The 21,494-nt window shown below is 38.0% G+C and overlaps 2 protein-coding genes across 2 annotated transcripts; both read left to right on the top strand.

The window, feature by feature from the left end:
• The first annotated feature begins 672 nt into the window (after positions 1-672).
• LOC120016392 lies at positions 673-6,047 on the top strand. Its single transcript, XM_038869139.1, has 2 exons — positions 673-4,296; positions 4,531-6,047. The coding sequence occupies exon 1, from the start codon at positions 923-925 to the stop codon at positions 1,505-1,507; it is 585 nt and encodes a 194-aa protein (XP_038725067.1). The 5' UTR covers positions 673-922; the 3' UTR covers positions 1,508-4,296; positions 4,531-6,047.
• Positions 6,048-7,342: 1,295 nt separating this feature from the next.
• LOC120017295 lies at positions 7,343-11,828 on the top strand. The gene is made up of 3 exons (XM_038870476.1): positions 7,343-7,681; positions 9,098-11,366; positions 11,452-11,828. The coding sequence occupies exons 2-3, from the start codon at positions 10,622-10,624 to the stop codon at positions 11,517-11,519; spliced, it is 813 nt and encodes a 270-aa protein (XP_038726404.1). The 5' UTR covers positions 7,343-7,681; positions 9,098-10,621; the 3' UTR covers positions 11,520-11,828.
• The last annotated feature ends 9,666 nt before the right edge of the window (positions 11,829-21,494 follow it).

The following is a 21,494-nucleotide window of genomic DNA, read 5'->3' as shown; positions in this document are numbered from 1 at the left end:
TTACATTGTCTGTGCAGCATTGTATTGATTTTTTTTTTGCTTTGGGAGGATTTGATTGCTCCTGAGTCAGAAAGGCTTTTGACAACTGTTGTGAGAATCCAGCGACAAGAGGAAGCTGACTTGTATTACATTCCTTTCTTCACTACTAATAGCCTTTTCTTGTTGGAGAAGCAACAATGCAAGCCACTTTATAGGGTGTGAGTGCACTTCCTGAATTGCTCTTTATCGCTGTTGGCATCTACTGATACATGTAGTTAAGAGGAGACTGATGTTATCCGATCGACACTGCTAATTTCCAAATTTTTTGATCATAGGCTCTATTATTGTTTTAGGCATTCAAAGCCTTTCACTCAGTGGTTGTAAATACAAAACTAATTAATGGTTTCTAGGATCTGTGCATATAATAGTTGCTTTTGTGGCTCAGTAAAGAAGAGAAAAATAATCAAGTCCAAAGTTCATGATGTGCATTTTTTTAACAAAAAATGTTACGATGTGCTTTTACAAGTGTACCCCAAGTGACTGACTTTTTAATATGCGTGTTTGTGCGCAAGTAATGAGCCATATGCCCATATTATTTTTTCTTGAAAAATGTTACCAACTTAAAGCTAAAGAGCGGTTCTTCAATTTAATTCAAGGGTCTAAGGTTAATGGTCATAATGTTAAGAGGCCCAGCGTATCAATTGCACAGGGCTGGGCTTAAGGCCCTCTATTCTACTTTAGCATTACTTTGGTGTTGTAGGCCCATCTAATTGGGGTTTTATCGTATCTTCCTTGTAGTGTCATCTATCTAAAAAAATATCATATGTCATGTTGTTAGGGTTTCACCCTTTCGCCGTCCAGGATATTGTGTTGGAACTTTCTTGATTCAATACGATAACTGTGTTCTTATCATCTGGTATCGAAGACAGGTTTAGTGTTGCGTATGGTCTTAACCAGGAAACAGAAAGAAGCCATGGAAAAGGAGTTAGTAAAGGTGGATCAGAGATTTCAAAGTATGGAACAACAGCTTGATGCTCGTTTTCAAAAGACAGAGCAACAGATTCAGCGGGTGGTCTATCTGGTCGCAAGATTGGGTGCTAAAAAGGAACAGTTGACGGGCAATCCGTTGAGTATTCCGGAGGAAGACGAGAAGAAGAAGGCGACATACAGCCAAGACCGAGTTCCTAAGGCCAACGTTACTGAAATTAGTAGGCGCACAGAGGTGGGTTTCCTTCCTAAGGGAACTAGAATGGATTTTCTGAAGTTTGAGTCGGGCGACCCTATAGAATGGGTCTACTGTGTGGAGCAGTTTTTTGAGTTCAATCTCACTCCTCTAGAACTGCAGATTTGGTTCTCATCTTCTTATCTCCGTGGCGAAGCATTGCAATGGTTTAAGTGGATGAACAATATAGTAAAGAGGGACGGATGGGAGCAGTTTTCACAAGCGTTGCATACTCGGTTTGGACCCAGCCAGTTTGATGACTACGTAGAGATTCTTGGCAAAATTAAGGCATACAGGTTCCATTAGGGATTATCAGAAGGAATTCGAGAAATACTCTAACATGGTGAATGGGTTACCAGAGTCATTCTTAATCAGCTACTTTATAGGGGGATTAATTGATGAAATTCGCATAGATGTTAAGATACTTCGTCCTTCTACATTAATTTCTGCTATTGGTTTAGCCAGGTTAATCGAAGATAAGCTGAAAGCAACTCGAGGAAGAACTGGTCTTGCTTAGTTCCCAGGTAACGTAGTTTCCAAATCACAAGAGGCCAAGAATATTGGCTCGTTGCCACCTGTTAAACGTTTATCTCCTACGGAGATGGAGGAGAGGAAGAAGAAGCAACTATGCTATAATTGTGATGAGAAGTGGATTGCAGGGCACAAGTGTAAACAAAAGACCTTGTTCTTGCTGGAAGAGAGAGAGAAGGACAGTGAGGAAGCAGTGCTGGTGGCTCAGGAAGTGAAGTGAGAAGCGAACCAGCTATTCCAGAAGTTTTGCATATTTCCATTGCTGCCTTAGGTGGTTCTACACCTCCGCAGACTATGAGAGTTACAATTTATATCAAGAACCAACCTTTCACGGCTCTAATTGACTCGGGAAGTACACATAATTTCTTACATCCTCGCATTGTTACAAAACTGGGGTGTAGGCTGGAAAATGGAGATGATATGGAGGTCAAGTTCAATCTAGTGGAGGCTCAAAATAGAATGAAACAAATTGCTGACCAGCGACGCACGGAGAGGAGTTTTGAGGTTGGAGATTGGGTGTTTCTTAGACTACAGTCCTACCGTCAACACTCGGTATAGCGGAGAAGCAACATGAAGCTAGCACCCAGGTTATGGGCCGTATGAGATTCTACAGAAAATTGGGACTGTGGCGTATAGAATCAAGTTGCCTGAAGGTTCAAAGGTGCATCCAGTTTTTCATATTTCCTATCTTAAGAAGGTGATAGGGTCCAAGGTGATAGTGATGCAAGAACTGCCACAGTTAGACGAAGGAGGGGAGTTATAGTTGCAGCCTATGCGTTTTTTGAAACAGAGAATTGTTAAAAAAAGTGGTAGAGAGCTTAAGGAGTTTTTGGTTCAATGGGTGGGGTTGCCTATGGAGGATTCTACTTAGGAGGAAACTACCACGCTGTTCGATCGTTTTCCACACATGCAATCTTGGGGACAAGAATTGGGCTTTCAAGGAGACGGGAATGTTAAGAGGTCCAGCATATCAGTTGCACAGGGCTGGGCTTAAGGCCCTCTATTCTGCTTTAGCATTACTTTGGTGTTGTAGGTCCATCTAATTGGGGTTTTATCGTATCTTCCTTGTAGTGTCATCTATCTAAAAAAATATCATATGTCATGTTGTTAGGGTTTCACCCTTTCACCGTCCAGGATATTGTGTTGGAACTTTCTTGATTCAATACGATAACTGTGTTCTTATCACATAATTTAGTGTAGCTGGTTACTACATTCAAATTTTGATTTACTGATTTTGGTACATCAAAGTAAGACCTTTTTTTCTTTTGAATTCCTATATTATTGGCATTTAAGATATATATTTTTTCCTTTTAGTTCTTTCTCCTTTGTACAATTGCGCGTTTAGCATGCGGAAATGTCTTGATGATCAGATATAGCAATGCAGAAATCAAGTCAAGTTAGATTGTCTATCATGCGTTTTGACTTTTGACGCTTGGATGATGTGACTATTACATTTGCTAGAGATTGTTTGAAATTTTGAGATTTTGGCTTTTGTCCTGAAATAGTATTGACTCACTCTTGTGCTCTTTATCAGCCTTAAGTTTTCTCTGAACCCTAATTTTTCGTGTATGTGGAGCTAGAATGGTTTTTCTCATATGTTTTAAAACCCACAAGGACAATCCAGAGTAGTTTCTGTTTCAAAATATAGATAACTGCAGAGAGAAAAATTTCCCTCTACAAGTTAATGGATGTGAGCCCACTTAAGAGTAGACTGTTATTTGCTTTATAAAGTTTAGAGTTTATTGATCATGGTGGTATCCTTGAAGGGAAAACTTTTATGATGGATATTAATTTCTCATACCTAATCTGTGTCAGAATATGCTGTGTACATTTGTTAGAACCCTTGATACTCTTGGCAACACTGTTTCAATCAGTTTTGCATATATGTTCACCCTCCTCCTCATCCTCCTCCTTGGCTTTATAATTCATAGTAAGATTTGTCAGTGGTGGTTTTCTCATTAAACTTCTTGTACATGTTTGTACCTCTCATAAGATAGGGAGCAAGGAATTTTGTTCGACACAGGACCATATAAAGTGTTTGAAAAAAAAATCAAATATATATGTAAGCTTTCTCTCTTACTGCATTTAAAAGAATGTGCTTTCTCATACGGGTTAATACCACTTTTGGCCACTGAAAGATGGCCCGTGTTCCAAATTGGTCTCTGACTCTCAAATTGTGCCAGTTTAACCATCTAAAGTTCAATTTGTTCCAAATCAATCACCCGGTCAGAAATTGCTCAATTTCGGTCAGTCAACCTGCCTGCGTGGTAGGTTGATCGTTAACCACTGTTAAAAATTGTTGATATGGCAGACAGAACTAAAACAGAGTTTAACGTTTGTATCTGTGAGAAATAATAAAAAGCCAAAAAAGAAACTCTTGCTAATTTGCCTCCAACTTCACGAATGAAACCCTAGTCACTCTCTCAAGTTTGAATAGCTTCTCTTCTCTACGATTCCGGCCTTGAACTGGGATCAACAGCGCGACAGGCTTCATCAATGCTTTTCTAGCCATTTTTGCATCATCTTCTGTTTAGAGCCATCAACGAAACCAATTCAGATTTTGGGTAAATTTCGTTGTTATGGTTAAATTTACATTCTTGTTGATTTTCATTCCCTTCAATTGTCCATGTGATGAATGAGAACTCTTAATCTAATTTGTGTGTTATTCGTAGTGAATGAGAACTCTTAACCTAAATTCTGTTTCGTTGTCGATCTGTTGAGTTTGCTTGTTTTTCTTCTCAACAAGATGTTCAATCTGTCGATTTTCATTGGTGTTTGTTCATTCCTTTTTCCAATAGGTATTATGGACAAGCCAAAATATATACCAAGGAGACCCTTGACTAGGTCAAGTAATAGGCTGAAAAGGGTAGGTCGCAATGATGGTTTTAGTGGTGTCGTGACTTTAGATGATGAAGACGATGAGGTGTTGGATTCATACATGTCTACTTTAGAGAAAACTGATAGCGCTAAGGGCCATGACAAAGATGTGATTGGGGGTGATGATCAGGGGGGTGTTGAGGCAGGTGGTACTGATGAACATCATGGTTTTGAAGAGGGGGGATGATGGATATGGTGATGATCAGGGGGTGTTGAGGCAGATGGTGTTGATGAACATCCTGGTTTTGAAGAGGGGGATGATGGATATGGTGATGATGATGATGATGAGTTGGATGATGGATATGATGATGATGAACAGCTGGATGATGATGAATATGGTGATGGTGATGATGAAGAGCTAGATGATGAACATGCTGTTAATGGTGCTGGTTCTAATCATGGTGATGAAGCCTTTGTGGATGTTCTTATTGGGGATCAAATTGGTGGTAAAAATGATGATGAAGATTCAGATTTTAGATTAGAGTATGAGTCTGATAATGAAGACATTTTGTTGTTTGAGGATGACAGTGATGGAGAAATTAGAAGGACATCTGTAAGGAATCCAAATTATTTAGGGGAATCAAAATTTGAACTAGGAATGAAATTCACCTCAATCAAAGAGTTTAAGAATGCAGTGAGAACTTATTCAATTGAAGGAGGATACCAAATCCATTTTGTTAAGAATGAGAAGCATAGATGCCAAGCTAAATGTTAAAAGGGATGCCCTTGGATGATATGGTGTTCTCAAATTGGTTCTATTAACACTTACCAGATCAAGACTTTAGTGATGAAACATAGGTGTACTAGAAAGCTTTATTACAAACAAGCCAACAGTGACTGGCTTCGATGGAAGTTTGTTGACAAGCTTAGGAGAGATCCAAAAGCAAGTGCTGCAAAGTTGGTTTACTATGCAAAAGAAAACATGTCTATAGACATTTCTAGGACACATGCATATAGGGCAAAGAAGAAAGCTTTAGAAATCATTGATGGAAAGCATGTAGAACAGTATGGCAAACTTAGGAGCTACATGGTATAAGTGATTAGGACTAACAAAGGAAGCACATGCAACATTGCTGTGGAAAGGTCAATTCCTGAGGATCCAGCTGTATTCAAGAGGGCATACATGTGCTTAGCCCCTCTCCAAGATGGGTTCCTAGCAGGTTGTAGGCCTTTCATTGGCTTGGATGGTTGCTTTTTGAAAACAGTTTATGGTGGGCAGCTACTAACTGCTATTTCACAAGATGGTTGTAATGGTATCTTCCCTATAGCATGGGCAGTTGTTGAGAGGGAGAATGGAGATTCATGGGAGTGGTTTCTAAGGAATTTGTTAATGGATATAAGAGGATTTGATCAAAGAAGATGGTGCTTTATATCTGATAGGCAGAAGGTATGGAATTTAATCTTGAGTTGTGCACTTAATCTTATAGTTTCTATATGGCATTTAGGTTGTTATGTAATATCTTACTTTGCAGGGTCTTCTAAATGCAATAGAGACACTCTCACATGAAGCACAACAAGGGATAGAACACAGATTTTGTGCTAGGCATATCTATGCCAATTTTAGCAAAAAATGGCCAGGGAAGCATTTCAGGAAGCTAGTCTATGATTGTGCAAAGGCCACCACAATTCCAGCTTTTCAAGCTAGGATGCAAAAAATCAAAGAAATTGAAGTAGATGCTTGGAAGTACTTGGACAACATCCAGCCATTTCTATGGACTAGGGCTGCTTATTCAACATTCAGCAAGAATGATTCCATTGTTAACAACATGTCAAAAAGCTTCAATTCGAAGATATTGCCTGTAAGAGACAAGCCAATCATCACAATGTTCGGGGAGTTAAGGGCAGAGGCAATGGATAGACAGGTGAGGCTTCGGACAAAGATGGAAATGAAACAAGGAAGGCTTGTGCCAGAGGTGCATAGCAGATTGGACAAGGAGTTCTTAAAGAGTAGGGCTTGGACAACAAAGTGGACTGGATATGCTGGACATTCAGTTTTTCAGGTAATGTGTTATGCATTTGCTTATTATTTAAAGCTATTGAATATAAATGTATTGACTATACAAACACTTGCATTTTTCAGGTGACAAAAAAACCAGAGCAATATATTGTGAATGTGAATGAAGCAACATGTACATGTAGAGGATGGGACCTTTCAGGGATCCCTTACACACATGCAGTGGCTGCAATTGGGTGGCTTCATAAGGATCCTACTGATTTTATTCATGTGTCTTATACCAGGGAAACATTTATGAGGGTGTACCAGAATAATGTAGAGCCTACTAATGGACAAAATTTATGGATAGCTGCTGGTGGAGACAAAATTGTTCCTCCTCCAATGAATGTTGTAGCTGCTGGTAGACCTAAGCTGAAGACGAGAAGGGAACATGATGAGCCTCAAAGCAGCAGCAAATTAAGGAGGAGGTATCCTCAAATCAGATGCACCAAATGTGGAGAAGTTGGGCATAACAAGAGAGACTGCAAGAATCCTCCTATGTCTCAAGTACCTTTAATTATTGTCATATTAAGCTGTTTGTGAATATAATGCAGTTGTGTAATTGTCAAATCCTATTACAAATGGCAACAACCTATTGGAGGTTCTGGTAGAGGAAGAGGTGCTGGGAGAGGTAGAGTTTCTGGGAGAGGAAGAGGTGCTGGGAGAGGTGGAGTTGTTGGGAGAGGTGGAGCTACTGGGAGAGGTGGAGCTGTTGGGAGAGGTGGAAATGCTGGGAGAGGTGGAGTTTTTGGGAGAGGTGGAACTATTGAGAGAGGTGGAGTTGTTGGGAGAGGTGGAAATGCTGAGAGAGATGGAGTTGTTGGGAGAGGTGGAAATGCTGGGAGAGGTGGAGTTTTTGGGAGAGGAGAAGGTGCTTGTAGAAGTGGAGCTGCTATTAGAAGTGGGGTTCTTGGCATAGGTTTGAATGCTGGGAGAGGTATCAATACTGGTAGAGATAGTCTTGCTGTGGAAAGTGGAACTACTGGAAGTGGCATCATAATCAGCCCTGGCAAAAGGACCAAGTCAAGTGCTATGAGGAAGCCAAACACTATTATTCAAGGATCCACATCTACCTCAAGGTATTATGCAATGTTGAAAGCTTCTCAAGAATCAGTCAATCATGCAAGGAAAGAAGCTTAGGAACATATTGGTAGTAGGTCGAATCACTCTATTTTGTTTATCCAAGATGCATGTACATGTGGTTCTCTCTCTTTTGAAACTCTTTCAATGATATAATTAGTATATATTTTCCCCTGTTTTGGATGTCTTGGATGTATTTGGACATAATTATGTAGTTATTTTGCTGTGTGGAACATAAAATGTCTTTAAATGACTGATTTGGAACATATATTATGCATTTATATATGTTTAACGGTAATTACAGCTGTAGTTGTTTCATTGGTACACTAGTGAAAATTTTCAATTTTTTAAAAATATATATCCACCTAGGATATTAAATGCCTGCGTGGTAGGATGACTGACCAAAATTGGGCAATTTCTGCCCGGGTGATTGATTTGGAACAAATTGAACTTTAGATGGTTAAATTGACACAATTTAAGAGTCAGGGACCAATTTGGAACACGGGCCATCTTTCAGTGACCAAAAGTGGTATTAACCCTTTTTATTTTATTTTATTTGAATTTGATTTGATTTGAATTTATCTTAGATTTTATCCATTTATCTAATTTAATTTGATTTGGGTTTCATAAATTATTTTAATTTAGAGCCCATTTAAAGCCCAATATTTTATTTAATTGGGTTGTAATTTTTTTATGTCTATAAGTGCCTCCTCAAGACTTAAGTTATCAAAGACTAGATAATTTAAGTCTTGAATTATCTAATAAAATTTGTTTTATCTAATCACAATTTGACTTGTATTTAGTAACTTGTAAATAATCTCACTTGATATAGGAGATTGGAATGAAATTAGGCTTATATAAAGCCAACGTATGCCATAAAGCTTGCATACTCCTCTTTTCACACAGCACACATAAAAGGTGAGATGGCTTTCTTTTGGCATATATATGCTTCACTCTTTTTTTTTTACCAATGCCGTGCTGTCTCTATTGCTTTATTGTTTTAAGAAATTTTCATCTCATATATATATGTTTTGTTTTTAAAGCAATCAAATTTGACTTTCGTGCATATGATGCTGCACGGCTGCACCATAACTATAACTATACATATATATATATATATATATATATATATATATATATATATATATATATATATATATATAGGAATTCTCCTATGTGGACCAAAATGTGTGAACCAAGTTTGTGGACCAAAATCCAATGGTTGTAATCAATCACAACATAAGTGGGGGCCACACATTTATTATGGGACCCACCACATCTATGGTTGAAAAATAAGTCCACAAACTTGGTCCACACTTTTGATCCACATAGGAGAATTTCTGTATATATATATACATATGTATATATATATATATTCTTTCTTCGACAGCTGATTTTTTTTTTTTTTAATTTAGATATGACTTCCCGCAAACCGTGTTCAGCCCCAAAGACGGATTCTGAGAGTAGCTCAAACTCTAATCTACAATGAATTACAGAATCTAGTAATCCCAAACTTAAAGGGAAAACAATTCGTTTTCCAATGGCTTTTGTTGGATTTCACTCTTCTACAGGCATGCAGGGTCATCTTAAATTTCACATCAACAGTGCAATGACTGGCCGTTTTGCTATCCCCGACGTTAATCGATTTCAAGGTTTGGATATGTCTTTGATTAGCAGATCCAAGGAATTGGCATCCATGGATGCTCGTCGCATGGCCTACCTTACTTGTGTATTGCACCACATCATAATGAGGATGACTTCTTCCCACGGCCTTTGATTGCCGAGAATATTGGGAACAAATTTATTAGATGGGGGACATCTTTGAACCCCAGAGGAGAGATTTCATATCTTAATGGATTTTGGGAGTGGTCCAGACGGGTTGCTGGACTCCTTAAGGATAGAGGCTTGGAGGATTTATCATTAGCAGTCGAAGCAGCAACGATGGAATATCGTCGTCCCCCTTCAGCATATCGGGCTTTATGTGAGGTATGGTGTCCTGAAACCAATACCTTTGTGAAGAGGCATGGAGAAATTGACATTTCTCTTTGGAAAATGCGAGATATTTCTGGATTGTCTATACTTGGTGATTATTATGAAGAGGTCATTCCGCGTTTTAGGGAACTCACTGATGGAAATTCTCTTCCAAATTCTTGTCTTCATCTCTTTAAGGCTTTTCAGCATATAGCCGGAGAAAAGGATACTGATCGAATCAAGCATGCAGACTGGATCAATTTTTGGCTTAATGGGGTTTCTCGGAAACCCAATCCTTGAGGAGACTCGAAATATAAGAAATTATCAAAATTGGGAAAGTATGAATTTCTAAAAAATGGAACAAGAACAAAAGTGTGGAGGCCCATAGTCATTCCGAACCAAAGTGTGTCTTCTGAAGACATCAGAGATCTAAAATGTTTACAGGAGTTAGATCTTGAATTATCTACTACCAAGATTGATGAGTTGGAGATAGCTACATATCTCTCTATTTGGCTTTGTCGATTTGTTCTTCCATCAGGCGATGACCACTTCAGACCTACAACTTTTAAAGTTGCTTCCCTGATAGCTGCAGGTGTAAGATACAGTTTGGTTCCACCTATTTTAACGAGTATTTATAAAGGTCTTACACAAACGTTTTCTTCTGATAGAAAAGATCTTGGAAGAATTACTCAATCATTTCCAGGGCATTTTCTTTATGGCTGGGTAGCATTGCATTTCCCTCACGGTATAGTTGATATCATTGACACATCTTTTAGGCGTCCTACATTTAGGAGATATTTTGGAGTTTTAAATGTCTATCAGTTTTGGGAGCCTAACATGATAGACTACAGAAAAATTCTTCGTGGAGCCATGGACTAAAAAACTTTAAGTGGATAGCGAGTCATCCTCCGAAACAAGTTGGTGACCAAACAGATGTTGTAGACCTGTCAGAAGAGATTCAAGAATTTATGATGAGTATTCGACCTAGCTATTTACCATGTCGTCCGGGGTCGTCATACACCTTGGAAGCGTATAGTCCACACCGATTTTCAAGACAGCATGGATTCAAACAAATCAGTCTTGGGTCTCCGAATATACATTCTTTTGAATTGAATCCGAGTACCTTTGACAGTTGTTGGTTATCTCTGACGAGAGTAGGGAGTAAGGCTAAGTTTCATATTCTGGGGCCTTGTAATAATATGTGTGATCAAATTGATCGAAAGTATGAGAATTTGTGGGACACCACAGTGGCTCCCATATTGCTTAACGTTTCTACTACTGTTTTGGAGACTAGTGAACGTGCTGATTTTAAACTTGTTGAGAATATTGCATCTACACTTTATTGGAGGAAAAGAAAAGCTAGAGGGGATGACTCCATCCCATTGCCACCGAAAGAGAAACCTCCCATTGTGAATTTAGACGTTCCAGAGGAACGTGTTTTAAAGAAATCTAAAGCTGGACCTTCAAAGGCCAAGACAAAGAAAACTTTAGTTGATGAAATAGTGCCAAAGGTAAAGTCTGCAATTGTTGCAGTTGCACCTGAAGGAGCACATACTGACTTTAAGTCTATCTTTGACTCTAACGATATACCACTAGTTAGGAGATCTACTCGTTTACATTCCGGAAAACAAATTGATCTTAAAACTAATACCAAGGACATCCCTGCGGAAGCAAAGAGTGATATGAATCTCTCTCCATGTTCTTGGAATAAAGGTATTCCTTTATTTTCTTTATCTTGTCATCTATTATTTGCCCATTTATTGCTTGAAAATAAACTATTTTCCTTTCTTTTTTTTAGCTTTCGATAAAATTCCTATAAGTGAGATGATTGGTGCCCTTGAGGGCTTTGCTGATGAAGGTAGCTGAAATGATTGTCTATTAGATGAACTTCCTGATAGTATTGGAGGAGATGTTATTCCATCCACACATTCTTTAGAGAATGAAAGTCTAAACTTGACAAATGATGGGGCTACTTCAGGGACATTGGATCGGAAAGTTTCCAACTCCAAATCCCAACAATTGACTGTTGTTTTATCAGCATCAGCGAACCCTGAAGATAAGTCACCAAGTCTTCTAAATGAGCATGAAGAGATGCTCTGTGAAGCAATGACGGCATATCTTGAGAAGGAATTTGACAAGGCATTACGTGGAGGCCTATCTGACTTGAGAGGATGGTGGACTTGGAAGTCATCTTGTTATAAAGACTTCTGTAGTCAATTTTTTCACATTGATATTTCTCTTTAATGGCAAAGGTTGTTGAATACTTGAATGACATTGATGACTTCCTTCATGAGGAGAATGACACCATACGTTTTCCATCTTTAGAAGAAAAGCAAAAACAGTTGGCTTCTTTGGAAGATCTTATTTCTACTCGTAAACTTATTGTTCCAGACTTGACCAAGGAACGTTGCAAGATAGAAGCAGAACAAAAGGAAGTTAGACTTGAGATTATTCGTTTAGAGAAACGAGATAATGTTTTGTCTTCCCAACTTGACTCCATTGATGAGAAAATGAAGAAAGAAAGTGACGACCTTAATCAATTGAAGGAATCACATTCAAAGCTAGAGAAGCTCCAAGTTTAGGATGCCACTACAGCTGAGTCGATTGCTAGACGGAAGGCAATTTTGGAAGATGGATTACGTGAGCTAGCGAATTGGATCAAGAAGAATTAGACTTGTTTATTTATTTATTTTTGTTCTTTGTCATTTCGATTAGCTTTTTTTTTTTTATGTAATGAACATTCATATCAATAAATTCATTTGCTTTTTTTTTTTTGAATGCTATAGCTTGGCGCACCATCAAGCATGCATGTATAAGCATCAAACAAAGGCATTCTCATTAAAGAAAGGAACCTTAAATCATAACATGAATGTATATTTTACATGCTTCGATTTTGTCCTTTCGAAATGATAATACAAAGAAATTTTTTTTCTTTTTATTGAATTTGACTGAACTTGAAAATAAAAGACAAAGTCTTTTTTTTTATTTGGATTTGGCTGAACTTGAAAATAAAAAGACATTTTACTTGGATTTAACTGAACCTGGAAATAAAAGACAAAGTCTTTTTTATTTTATTTGAATTTGACCGAACTTACAAATAAAAGACAAAGTCTTTTTTTTTTTTATTTTAACTAAACTTGAAAATAAAAGACAAAGTCTTTTTTTTATTTGGATTTGACTGAACTTGAAAATAAAAGACAAAGTCTTTTTTTATTTGGATTTTAACTCAACTTAAAAATAAAAGACAAAATCTTTTTTTTTATTTGGATTTGATTGAACTAAAAAATTCCCAAGTTACCTACGTACTCCTTTTGAGGAGATCAAGTCAAATGTAATTCCATGCAAGGATTTTTTTTCTTTTTTTTTTAACTCATATTTTTGCCTACACCGCCCTTTTGGGTTTTCAATCTAGTGAGTTTTTTTTTTTTCAATACCATTCATAGTTTATACTCATATGGGCAAGGAGTATTAGAATTTAATTCTAAGCGTAAAAACGCTTCAAGAATTTTCCATTGATAGGTCCGATCCGTAGACCGTCCCTATCGATAATTTTATAAGCACCATTTGTCTAGACTTCTGTGACTACATATGGTCCATCCCATTTAGGTAGGAACTTGCCCCCAGTTCATCGAGTGATCACAATCGGCCTTCTTATAGCAAAGACCAAGTCTCCTATTTGAAATGATCGAGGACGTACCTTTTTATTGAAAGTTCTGGACATACGAGCTTGATAACATTCCAGTCGCTTTTGAGCTTCCAACCTTCTTTCGTCTAAGGACTCAAGTTCTTCCAACCTTAATTGAGCATTTTGCTCTGTTGTAAGGCCTTCTTGGATAGCAATCCTGAGAGACGGAATTTGACATTCCAATGTTACTACTATTTCAACGCCATAAACCAAACAATATAGTGTGGCTTGTGTTGGTGTTCGATAAGTTATTTGGTAGGCCCATAGAGCTTCTCCTACTCTTTCATGCCAACCCCTCTTTGACTTGGAGACAACTTTCTTTAGTAAAGTGCTGAGCGTTTTGTTAAAGGCTTCTACAAATCCATTTGCTGCTGCATTGTACATGGAGGAATTGTGTTGGACAAAATTAAACTCTTGACAAAATTTGTCCATCAAACTATTATAGAATGGTTTCCCATTATCAGTAATGATATACCGAGGAACTCCATATCTATAAATGATTTGACCTTGGATGAAATTGACAACAGTCTCTTTTTTAACTTCTTTTAATGGAAGTGCTTCCACCCATCTTGAGAAATAATTTGTGGCTACCAAGATATACAAATGGCCAGCAGACGATTTTGGAGTTATGGGTCCTACAACATCAAAACCCAGGGCATCAAAAGGTATGAAGCAACAATCGAATGTAAAGGATCCGGTGGGTGATGTATAAAGTTCACATGAACTTGACAAGCTTCACATCTTTTAGCATATTCCATGGAATCTTTCACCATGGTTGACCAATAATATCCCATCATTTTATCCGAAAGTGAAGTTTTCGTCCGGACTAATGAGCACCATATATCCCGGAATGGGTTTCTTCCAATACTTGATTCGCTTCTTCTTTACTTAGGCATCGAAGAAACACACCATCTAAAGAATGCCAATAAAGCGTATCTTTGTAGTAGATGAATCTAGAGGCACGTCGCCGAATTTCAGTTTTATGGCAGTGATTATTTGGTAACTTTCCATATTTAAGAAAGTCAATGATTGGTTGCCTCCAATCCTCATTTTTAATTGTATCAACTAAGATACTATTAACTTCTGTTTCATCTTCAAGTGTCCATGATGGAATTACCCATTTTTGAGAAACGGACATAATCGCGATATCTTTATCGGAGTTAGCCAATACAATAGCGGAGTTAGCCAATACAATAGCTAAGTTAGCCAATGCATCTGCTTGTCGATTTTCATTACTTGGAACATGAATAATATTAACCATGTCAAATTTTTCCAAGAGCTTTGCCGCATGCTTTTGGTAAGGAATTAAATTGATCTTCCGGACTTCATATTTTGATAAAAGTTGATTAATAACCAACTTAGAATCTCCAAAAACTTCAAGCTGTCTGACCTGCATCTTTAAAGCCATTGCCAAGCCAATTATCAAGGCTTGGTATTCCGCCACGTTGTTGGAACACATCTCCATCAATGTGAAGGAGAAAGGCATTACTTCATTTTGAGGGGTAACAAAAACTACCCCAGCTCATGCATCATATTTTTATGCAGCACCATCAAAGAATAATTTCCATGATGGTATTACATCAGTGAAAAAGACTTTTTCATCCGAAAACTCTTCTGGAAGCTCCCACTCTGTTGGAATCGGATGGTCCGCTAGGAAATTCGCTAAAGCTTGCCCCTTTATAGCCTTTTGAGGTACAAAAGTAATATCAAATTCCGATATAAGGAGTGCCCACTTTGCTAATCTTTCGGATAAGACTGGTCTTGACATGATGAATTTAAGTGGATCCACCTTTGAGATCAAATGAATAACATGTGCAAGCATATAATGTCTTAGCTTCTTTGTTGCGAAGACTAATGCTAGGCACACTTTTTCAATTGGTGAATAATTTAGCTCCACACCTACCAACGTACGACTCATGTAGTATGATGCGCTTTCTTTTCCCTCGTCATCCACTTGTCCAAGAAGTGCTCCTAATGATCGCTCTTGGGCAGCAATGTATAGGATTAATGGCTTGCATGGAATTGGTGCCTTTAGTATAGGCGGATGTAGGAGGTATTCCTTGATACTATTAAAGGCATTCCGACAAGTATCGTCCCATTTAAAAGAAGTCTCCTTTTTCATCAACTTATTGAATGGGTGGCATCGTCCAGCAAGGTTTGAAATAAACCTTCTAATGTATGCGAGTTTCCCTTGCAAGCTTTTTAGCTCGTGTAAGTTAGTTGGTTCTGACATTTTTAAAATGGCGTCGATTTTTGTTTGATCGATTTGGAATTGCTCAACTTTCTCCGTAGACGAGCTTTTCATGTTTTTGTGCTTTTGAGAACATAACATGGTCTATTGACATCTTTTGGTTACGAAACATTGTGTGAAAGCTTCACCAGCAACGTAAACTTCTAAGAACACTAAATAGAGTACAACGGTTCACTTTGATGTTTTGGAATTGTCCAACTCTCTCCATAGATGAGCTTTTCACGTTTTTGTGCATTTGAGAACATAACTTGGTCTATTGGCATCTTTTGATCGTGAAACGTTATATGAAAGCTACACAAGCGACTTAGAGTTCTATGAACACTAAATAGAGTATAACAGTCCACTTTGATCATTTGGAATTGCTCAACTCTCTCCATAGACGAGCTTTTCAGGTTTTTGTGTAATTTCGAACGTCACTTGTTCTATTGGTATCTTTTGGGTACGAAATGTTGTAGAAAGCTAAACTGGCTTGTTAGACTTCGAAGAACTCTAAATAGAGTACAATGGTGCACTTTGATGCTTTGGAATTGCTCAACTCTCTCCATACACGAGCTTTTCACATTTTCATCCTTTTGAGAACATAACATGGTCTATTGGCATCTTTTGGTTATGAAACGTTGTGTCGAAGCTACATAAGCAACCTAGACTTCTAAGAACACTTAATAGAGTACAATGGTCTACTTTGATGCCTTGGAATTGCTCAACTCTCTCTATAGATGAGCTTTTCACGTTTTTGTGCATTTGAGAACACAACTTGGTCTATTGGTATCTTTTGTTTATGAAACGACGTACGAAAGCTAAACTGACAACTTAGAATTCTAAGAACACTAACTATAGTACAATGGTCTACTTTGAAGCTTTGAAATTTCTCAACTCTCTCCATAGAAGAGTTTTTCATGTTTTTGTGCATCTCAGAACGTAACTTGGTCTATTGGCATATTTTTATCATGAAATGATGTACGAAAGCTACACTAGAACCTTAGACTTCTAAGAACACCAAATGGAGTACAACGGTTCACTTTGATGCTTTGGAATTGCTCAACTTTCCATAGATGAGCTTTTCACGTTTTTATGCAATTTCAAACATAACTTGGTCTATTGGCATTTTTTGGCTACGAAACGTTGTGTGAATGCTACATAGGCAACGTAGACTTCGAGCAAACTCTAAATAGAGTACAGTGGTGCCCTTTGAAGCTTTGGAATTGCTCAACGCTCTCCATCGACGAGTTTTTCATCTTTTTGTGCATTTCAGAACATAACTTGGTAGATTGGCATCTTTTTATCATAAAACGATATACCAAAAGCTACACTAGAACCTTAGACATCTAAGAACACTAAATAGAGTACAACGTTCAACTTGATGCTTTGGAATTGCTCAACTTTCTCCATAGACGAGCGTTCCACATTTTTGTGCAATTTCAAACATAACTGGGTCTATTGGCATCTTTTGGCTATGAAACGTTGTACGAAAGCTACCCTAGCAACTTAGACTTCTAAGAACCCTAAATAGAGTACACTGGTGCACTTTGATGCTTTGGAATTGCTCAACTCTCTCCATAGACGAGCTTTTCACATTTTTGCGCTTTTGAGAACATAACATGGTCTATTGACATCTTTTGGTTACGAAACGTTGTGTGAAAGATACACTAGCAACGTACACTTCTAAGAACACTAAATAGAGTACAACGGTCCACTTTGATGCTTTGGAATTGCTCAACTCTCTCCATAGATGAGCTTTTCACGTTTTTGTGAAATTTCAAACGTAACTTGTTCTATTGGCATCTTTTGACTACGACACATTGTATGAAGTTAAACTAGCTAGTTAGACTTTGAAGAACTCTGAATAGAGTACAATGGTGCACTTTGATGCTTTGGAATTGCTCAACTCTCTCCGTAGACGAGCTTTTCACGTTTTTGTGCTTTTGAGAACGTAACATGGTCTATTGGCATCTTTGGTTACGAAACGTTGTGTGAAAGCTACACTAGCAACGTACACTTATAAGAACACTAAATAGAGTACAACGGTCCTCTTTGATGCTTTGGAATTGCTCAACTCTCTCCATAGACGAGATTTTCACCTTTTTATGCATTTGAGAACATAACATGGTCTATTGACATCTTTTGGTTATGGAACGACGTACGAAAGCTACACTGACAACTTAGACTTCTAAGAATACTAAATATAGTACAATGGTCCACTTTGAAGCTTTGGAATTGCTCAACTCTCTCCATAGATGAGCTTTTCACGTTTTTGTGAAATTTCAAACGTAACTTGTTCTATTGGCATCTTTTGGCAACAAAACATTGTATTAAGCTAAACTGGGTAGTTAGACTTTGAAGAACTCTGAATAGAGCACAATGGTGCACTTTGATGCTTTGGAATTACTCAACTCTCTCTGTAGACAAGCTTTTCACGTTTTTGTGCTTTTGAGAACATAACATGGTCTATTGGCATCTTGTGGTTACGAAAAGTTGTGTGAACACTACATAAGCAACGTAGACCGCTAAGAACACTATATGGAGCACAACGGTCCACTTTGATGTTTTGAAATTGTGCAACTCTCTCCATAGACGAGATTTTCACGTTTTTATACATTTGAGAACATAACTTGGTCTATTGACATCTTTTGGTTATGAAACGACGTACGAAAGCTACACTGACAACTTGAGGACAACACTTCGTGTCCAGTAGTTACATCAACCATTCGCTTCGTGATGGGCAATGGAAAATCATCCTTTGGACATACTTTATTTAAAACTCGGAAGTCAACACAGACCTGTAGTTGCCCATTTTTTTCATTACCGGGACAATATTGGCAGTCTATGTCGGGTATTTAACTTCTTGAATGAATCCATCTTCAATAAGTTTATTGACTTTATTTTCAATTTTTGAAACTAATTCCGGTTGGAATCATCTTTGAGCTTGTTTTATGGGACGTACTCCATGTTTGATAGACAAGTTATGGACAACAATCTTTGGATCTAGTCTTGGCATTTCTTTATAAGTCCATGCAAAGACATCCGCTGGATGTTTTTTGTTTCTTCTTCTGGACTTAGAAGTGCGCTTACAAATGTTGGGCTTGGATCAGCTTCAATTCCTAGATTGATCTCCTTGAGATCATCAACCGTAGCTTGCCCCCCATCTTCAAAGGTAGATGGTGCCGATATAGGTTCTTCATCAGAAGATGATTCGGAATTGAATTCTTTTTCAGTCACTTCCTCAATTGTGACGTGATTGACAGAAACAATCACCTTGTTTTTACTTTTATCTTCAGTTGGAGTATTACGTCTACGACGTCTTTGTCTCCTTCATTTCTTCGGATCCTCTTTCTGTACTTTTGGCCCAAGCCTAGAAAATATAGAGACTTTTTGTACATACTCCATTTGCTTTGATGTAGATGGATTATCACCCATCCGTTCAAATACTGAAATTCGAGTATTTTGCTCTTGTATTTGGCTAAGAGCAAGGGGCTCTACGGGCTTGTCATCATTATACTCAAAAATCTGTATCATGATTGGATTGGCCGATGCTTTCTTTGCTCTAATTCGAATAGGGTGTGAGTCACAAGACTCATGTCCCAATCAGTGTTTTGGCTGTGGAATAGATATTCCTTGTCTATTTATCATCGGAGCTTTTCCACTAGACAGAACGGAATCAAGGTCGCCAAGTTTGCGTGGCTTCCTTTTTCCGCATCATCAAACCATCCATTTGAATGGTCTCGCAAAGCTTTAGGAAGCTCAGCTTCCTTGACATTTTCTTGTGTAGAATTTAAGTTCACAACTTTCCTAATAGAAGGAATCAGAAGGATTAGGTATTCCTTGAGAATGTCAATATCACTCTTCAACAACTCAATTTTTGATGATTCCTTTACAAAGGTTCTTGATAAGATGTCCTCAATTGAGTCATCTTTGACGTCATTTTTTGATTCCAGAATCAACACTGGAAGGGCTTCTTGGGGCATATCTTCCTTTTGGTAAAATTTTGCATCCGTAAAATGAGATTCTTCCCTTGCAAATGGCTTTGATTCAGCTACAATGCATTTTTCCTCGCCATCTCGACTATACTTGAAGCATTGGTGCCATGTTGAAGGAATTACTCCATTCTCATGTAACCATACACGTCCCAAAAGTAATTCATAGGATGTCTTGGAGTCAATTACATGAAATAAAGTTGATGATATCAAGTCATTCATCTCAATCTTTAATCGGATTATGCCAATGGCACGTTGTCCTTTTTGATTGGAACCTTGGATTGTAAGTTTGCTTTTCGAAAGCTCATTCATTGAGATTCCAATCTTTCTCATTGTATGAATCGACATAATATTTATAGCAGATCCACAATCAATGAGGATTCAAGATATTTTGTGTTCTCGAATAAGTCCACTAACATAAAGTGGCCTGTTATGAAGTCTTGTCCCAAGCTGTAAGTCATCGTCCGTAAAAGTAATTGTTGCCATACAATCAACAGGACTAACTTTTCTTATTTGGGAAAATATTTTCCCTTTGTATTCTTCCGGATTGAGCGGTGTTTGAACTAGCGCCAAACGAGTATCTATTGGGAGTTCAAGGGCTTCTGAGATGTTCATGTCAGAGGGAATTTCTTGGAGTGAAGTAACAACTCCTTTCTTCTCAACGCTTGAGGCTTCCCTCTTAGAACCATCTCTTTCTTCATGTGACTCTTTAGAGTCTATTGCACTGATCACATATGATGTCATATGTTCATCTAGAAAGTAATCTTTCGGAAAGTATTCCTTAAGAGTTACTTCTTTCAGGGAGTTGAATGAGTGCTTTCATTCTCAACATCAACATGTGTTTTTCTTCTATTTCTTCTTAATCGATTCTTAGGCCGAGATTTCTTATTTTTTCTCCTTCCAAACTCCTTATTCAAAATATGTATTGGACTTGGAAGAGACCGGGTTCACCTCTATCCAACCTTCATCTTCACTTTCAGAGGATGAATCATACATTTTCAATGACGAATCCCATACATCCAGATCATCCGTCATGATTTCAAATAACGTTGGTCTATTTGGAGCTTGTGGCCTTGGCATTCCAGGATATGCATAGACAGTGGTGACTTCTCCATCTACAATGAATTGGACTGTTACAGCTCCTTCAGGAAGCTTAGCAGTCAGTTCTGTATTTGATGGTTCCTCGTTAGTTAAGGATGAGGGCATCACCTGAGCTTCCATTGATATTGGAATGGGATCAAATGACCCAAAAGCCACCATTCCGCAATTAACTTCAGCATTGTTAGTAAGATCGAGATCGATCTTGTTTTCCCTATTCAACCACATGGTTATGTCCTTCACGACAAAACATTTCTCAATCGGATGACTAATGATCCGATGATACTTGCAGTACTTAGGATTATCAGTTTGGCCAATTTCTTCTGGCCGCTTCGAAGTGGGAAGCTCTATGAGCTTCTATTCAAGTAATTGGTCTAGAATTCCAGACACTTCAGAATCCGCAAATGGGTATTCCTTCTCTTGCATTTGTTTCAAGGTTGGTCGCTCCTTGATTTGAGTTTGATCTTTACGAGTCTTGGACTCGAATTTAGATTTAGATTTTTGTGTAGAAATCTTAACTGGGTTGGTAGTAATAGCCATGGATTCTTTAGTCCGTAAAGGATTTGAATCCTTTTTCACCTCTTTCTTTAATTCTCTTTTTTCACGAGGGTCACTTGGCAAATAGCTTCCATGCCTTGCTATTTGGATTTCTGAGTCATGGGCTCGGGTTGCAAGTTCCTCGAAGGAATGAGGCATATTAACTTGAAGATTGTATAGTAACCCCCAATGCATTCCTTGAACACACATATCGATGGAGGAACTTTCACTTATACGTTCCTTGCAATTTAGGATAAGGTTTCTCCAGCGTTCAATATACTCGACCACAACTTCTTCTT

The sequence above is a fragment of the Tripterygium wilfordii genome, chromosome 15, assembly GCF_013401445.1.
Source record: "Tripterygium wilfordii isolate XIE 37 chromosome 15, ASM1340144v1, whole genome shotgun sequence".
In the NCBI taxonomy this organism is placed as follows: Eukaryota; Viridiplantae; Streptophyta; class Magnoliopsida; order Celastrales; family Celastraceae; genus Tripterygium; species Tripterygium wilfordii.
Note: the sequence above shows the minus strand (reverse complement) of the source record. Positions and strands in the feature narration are given on the sequence as shown.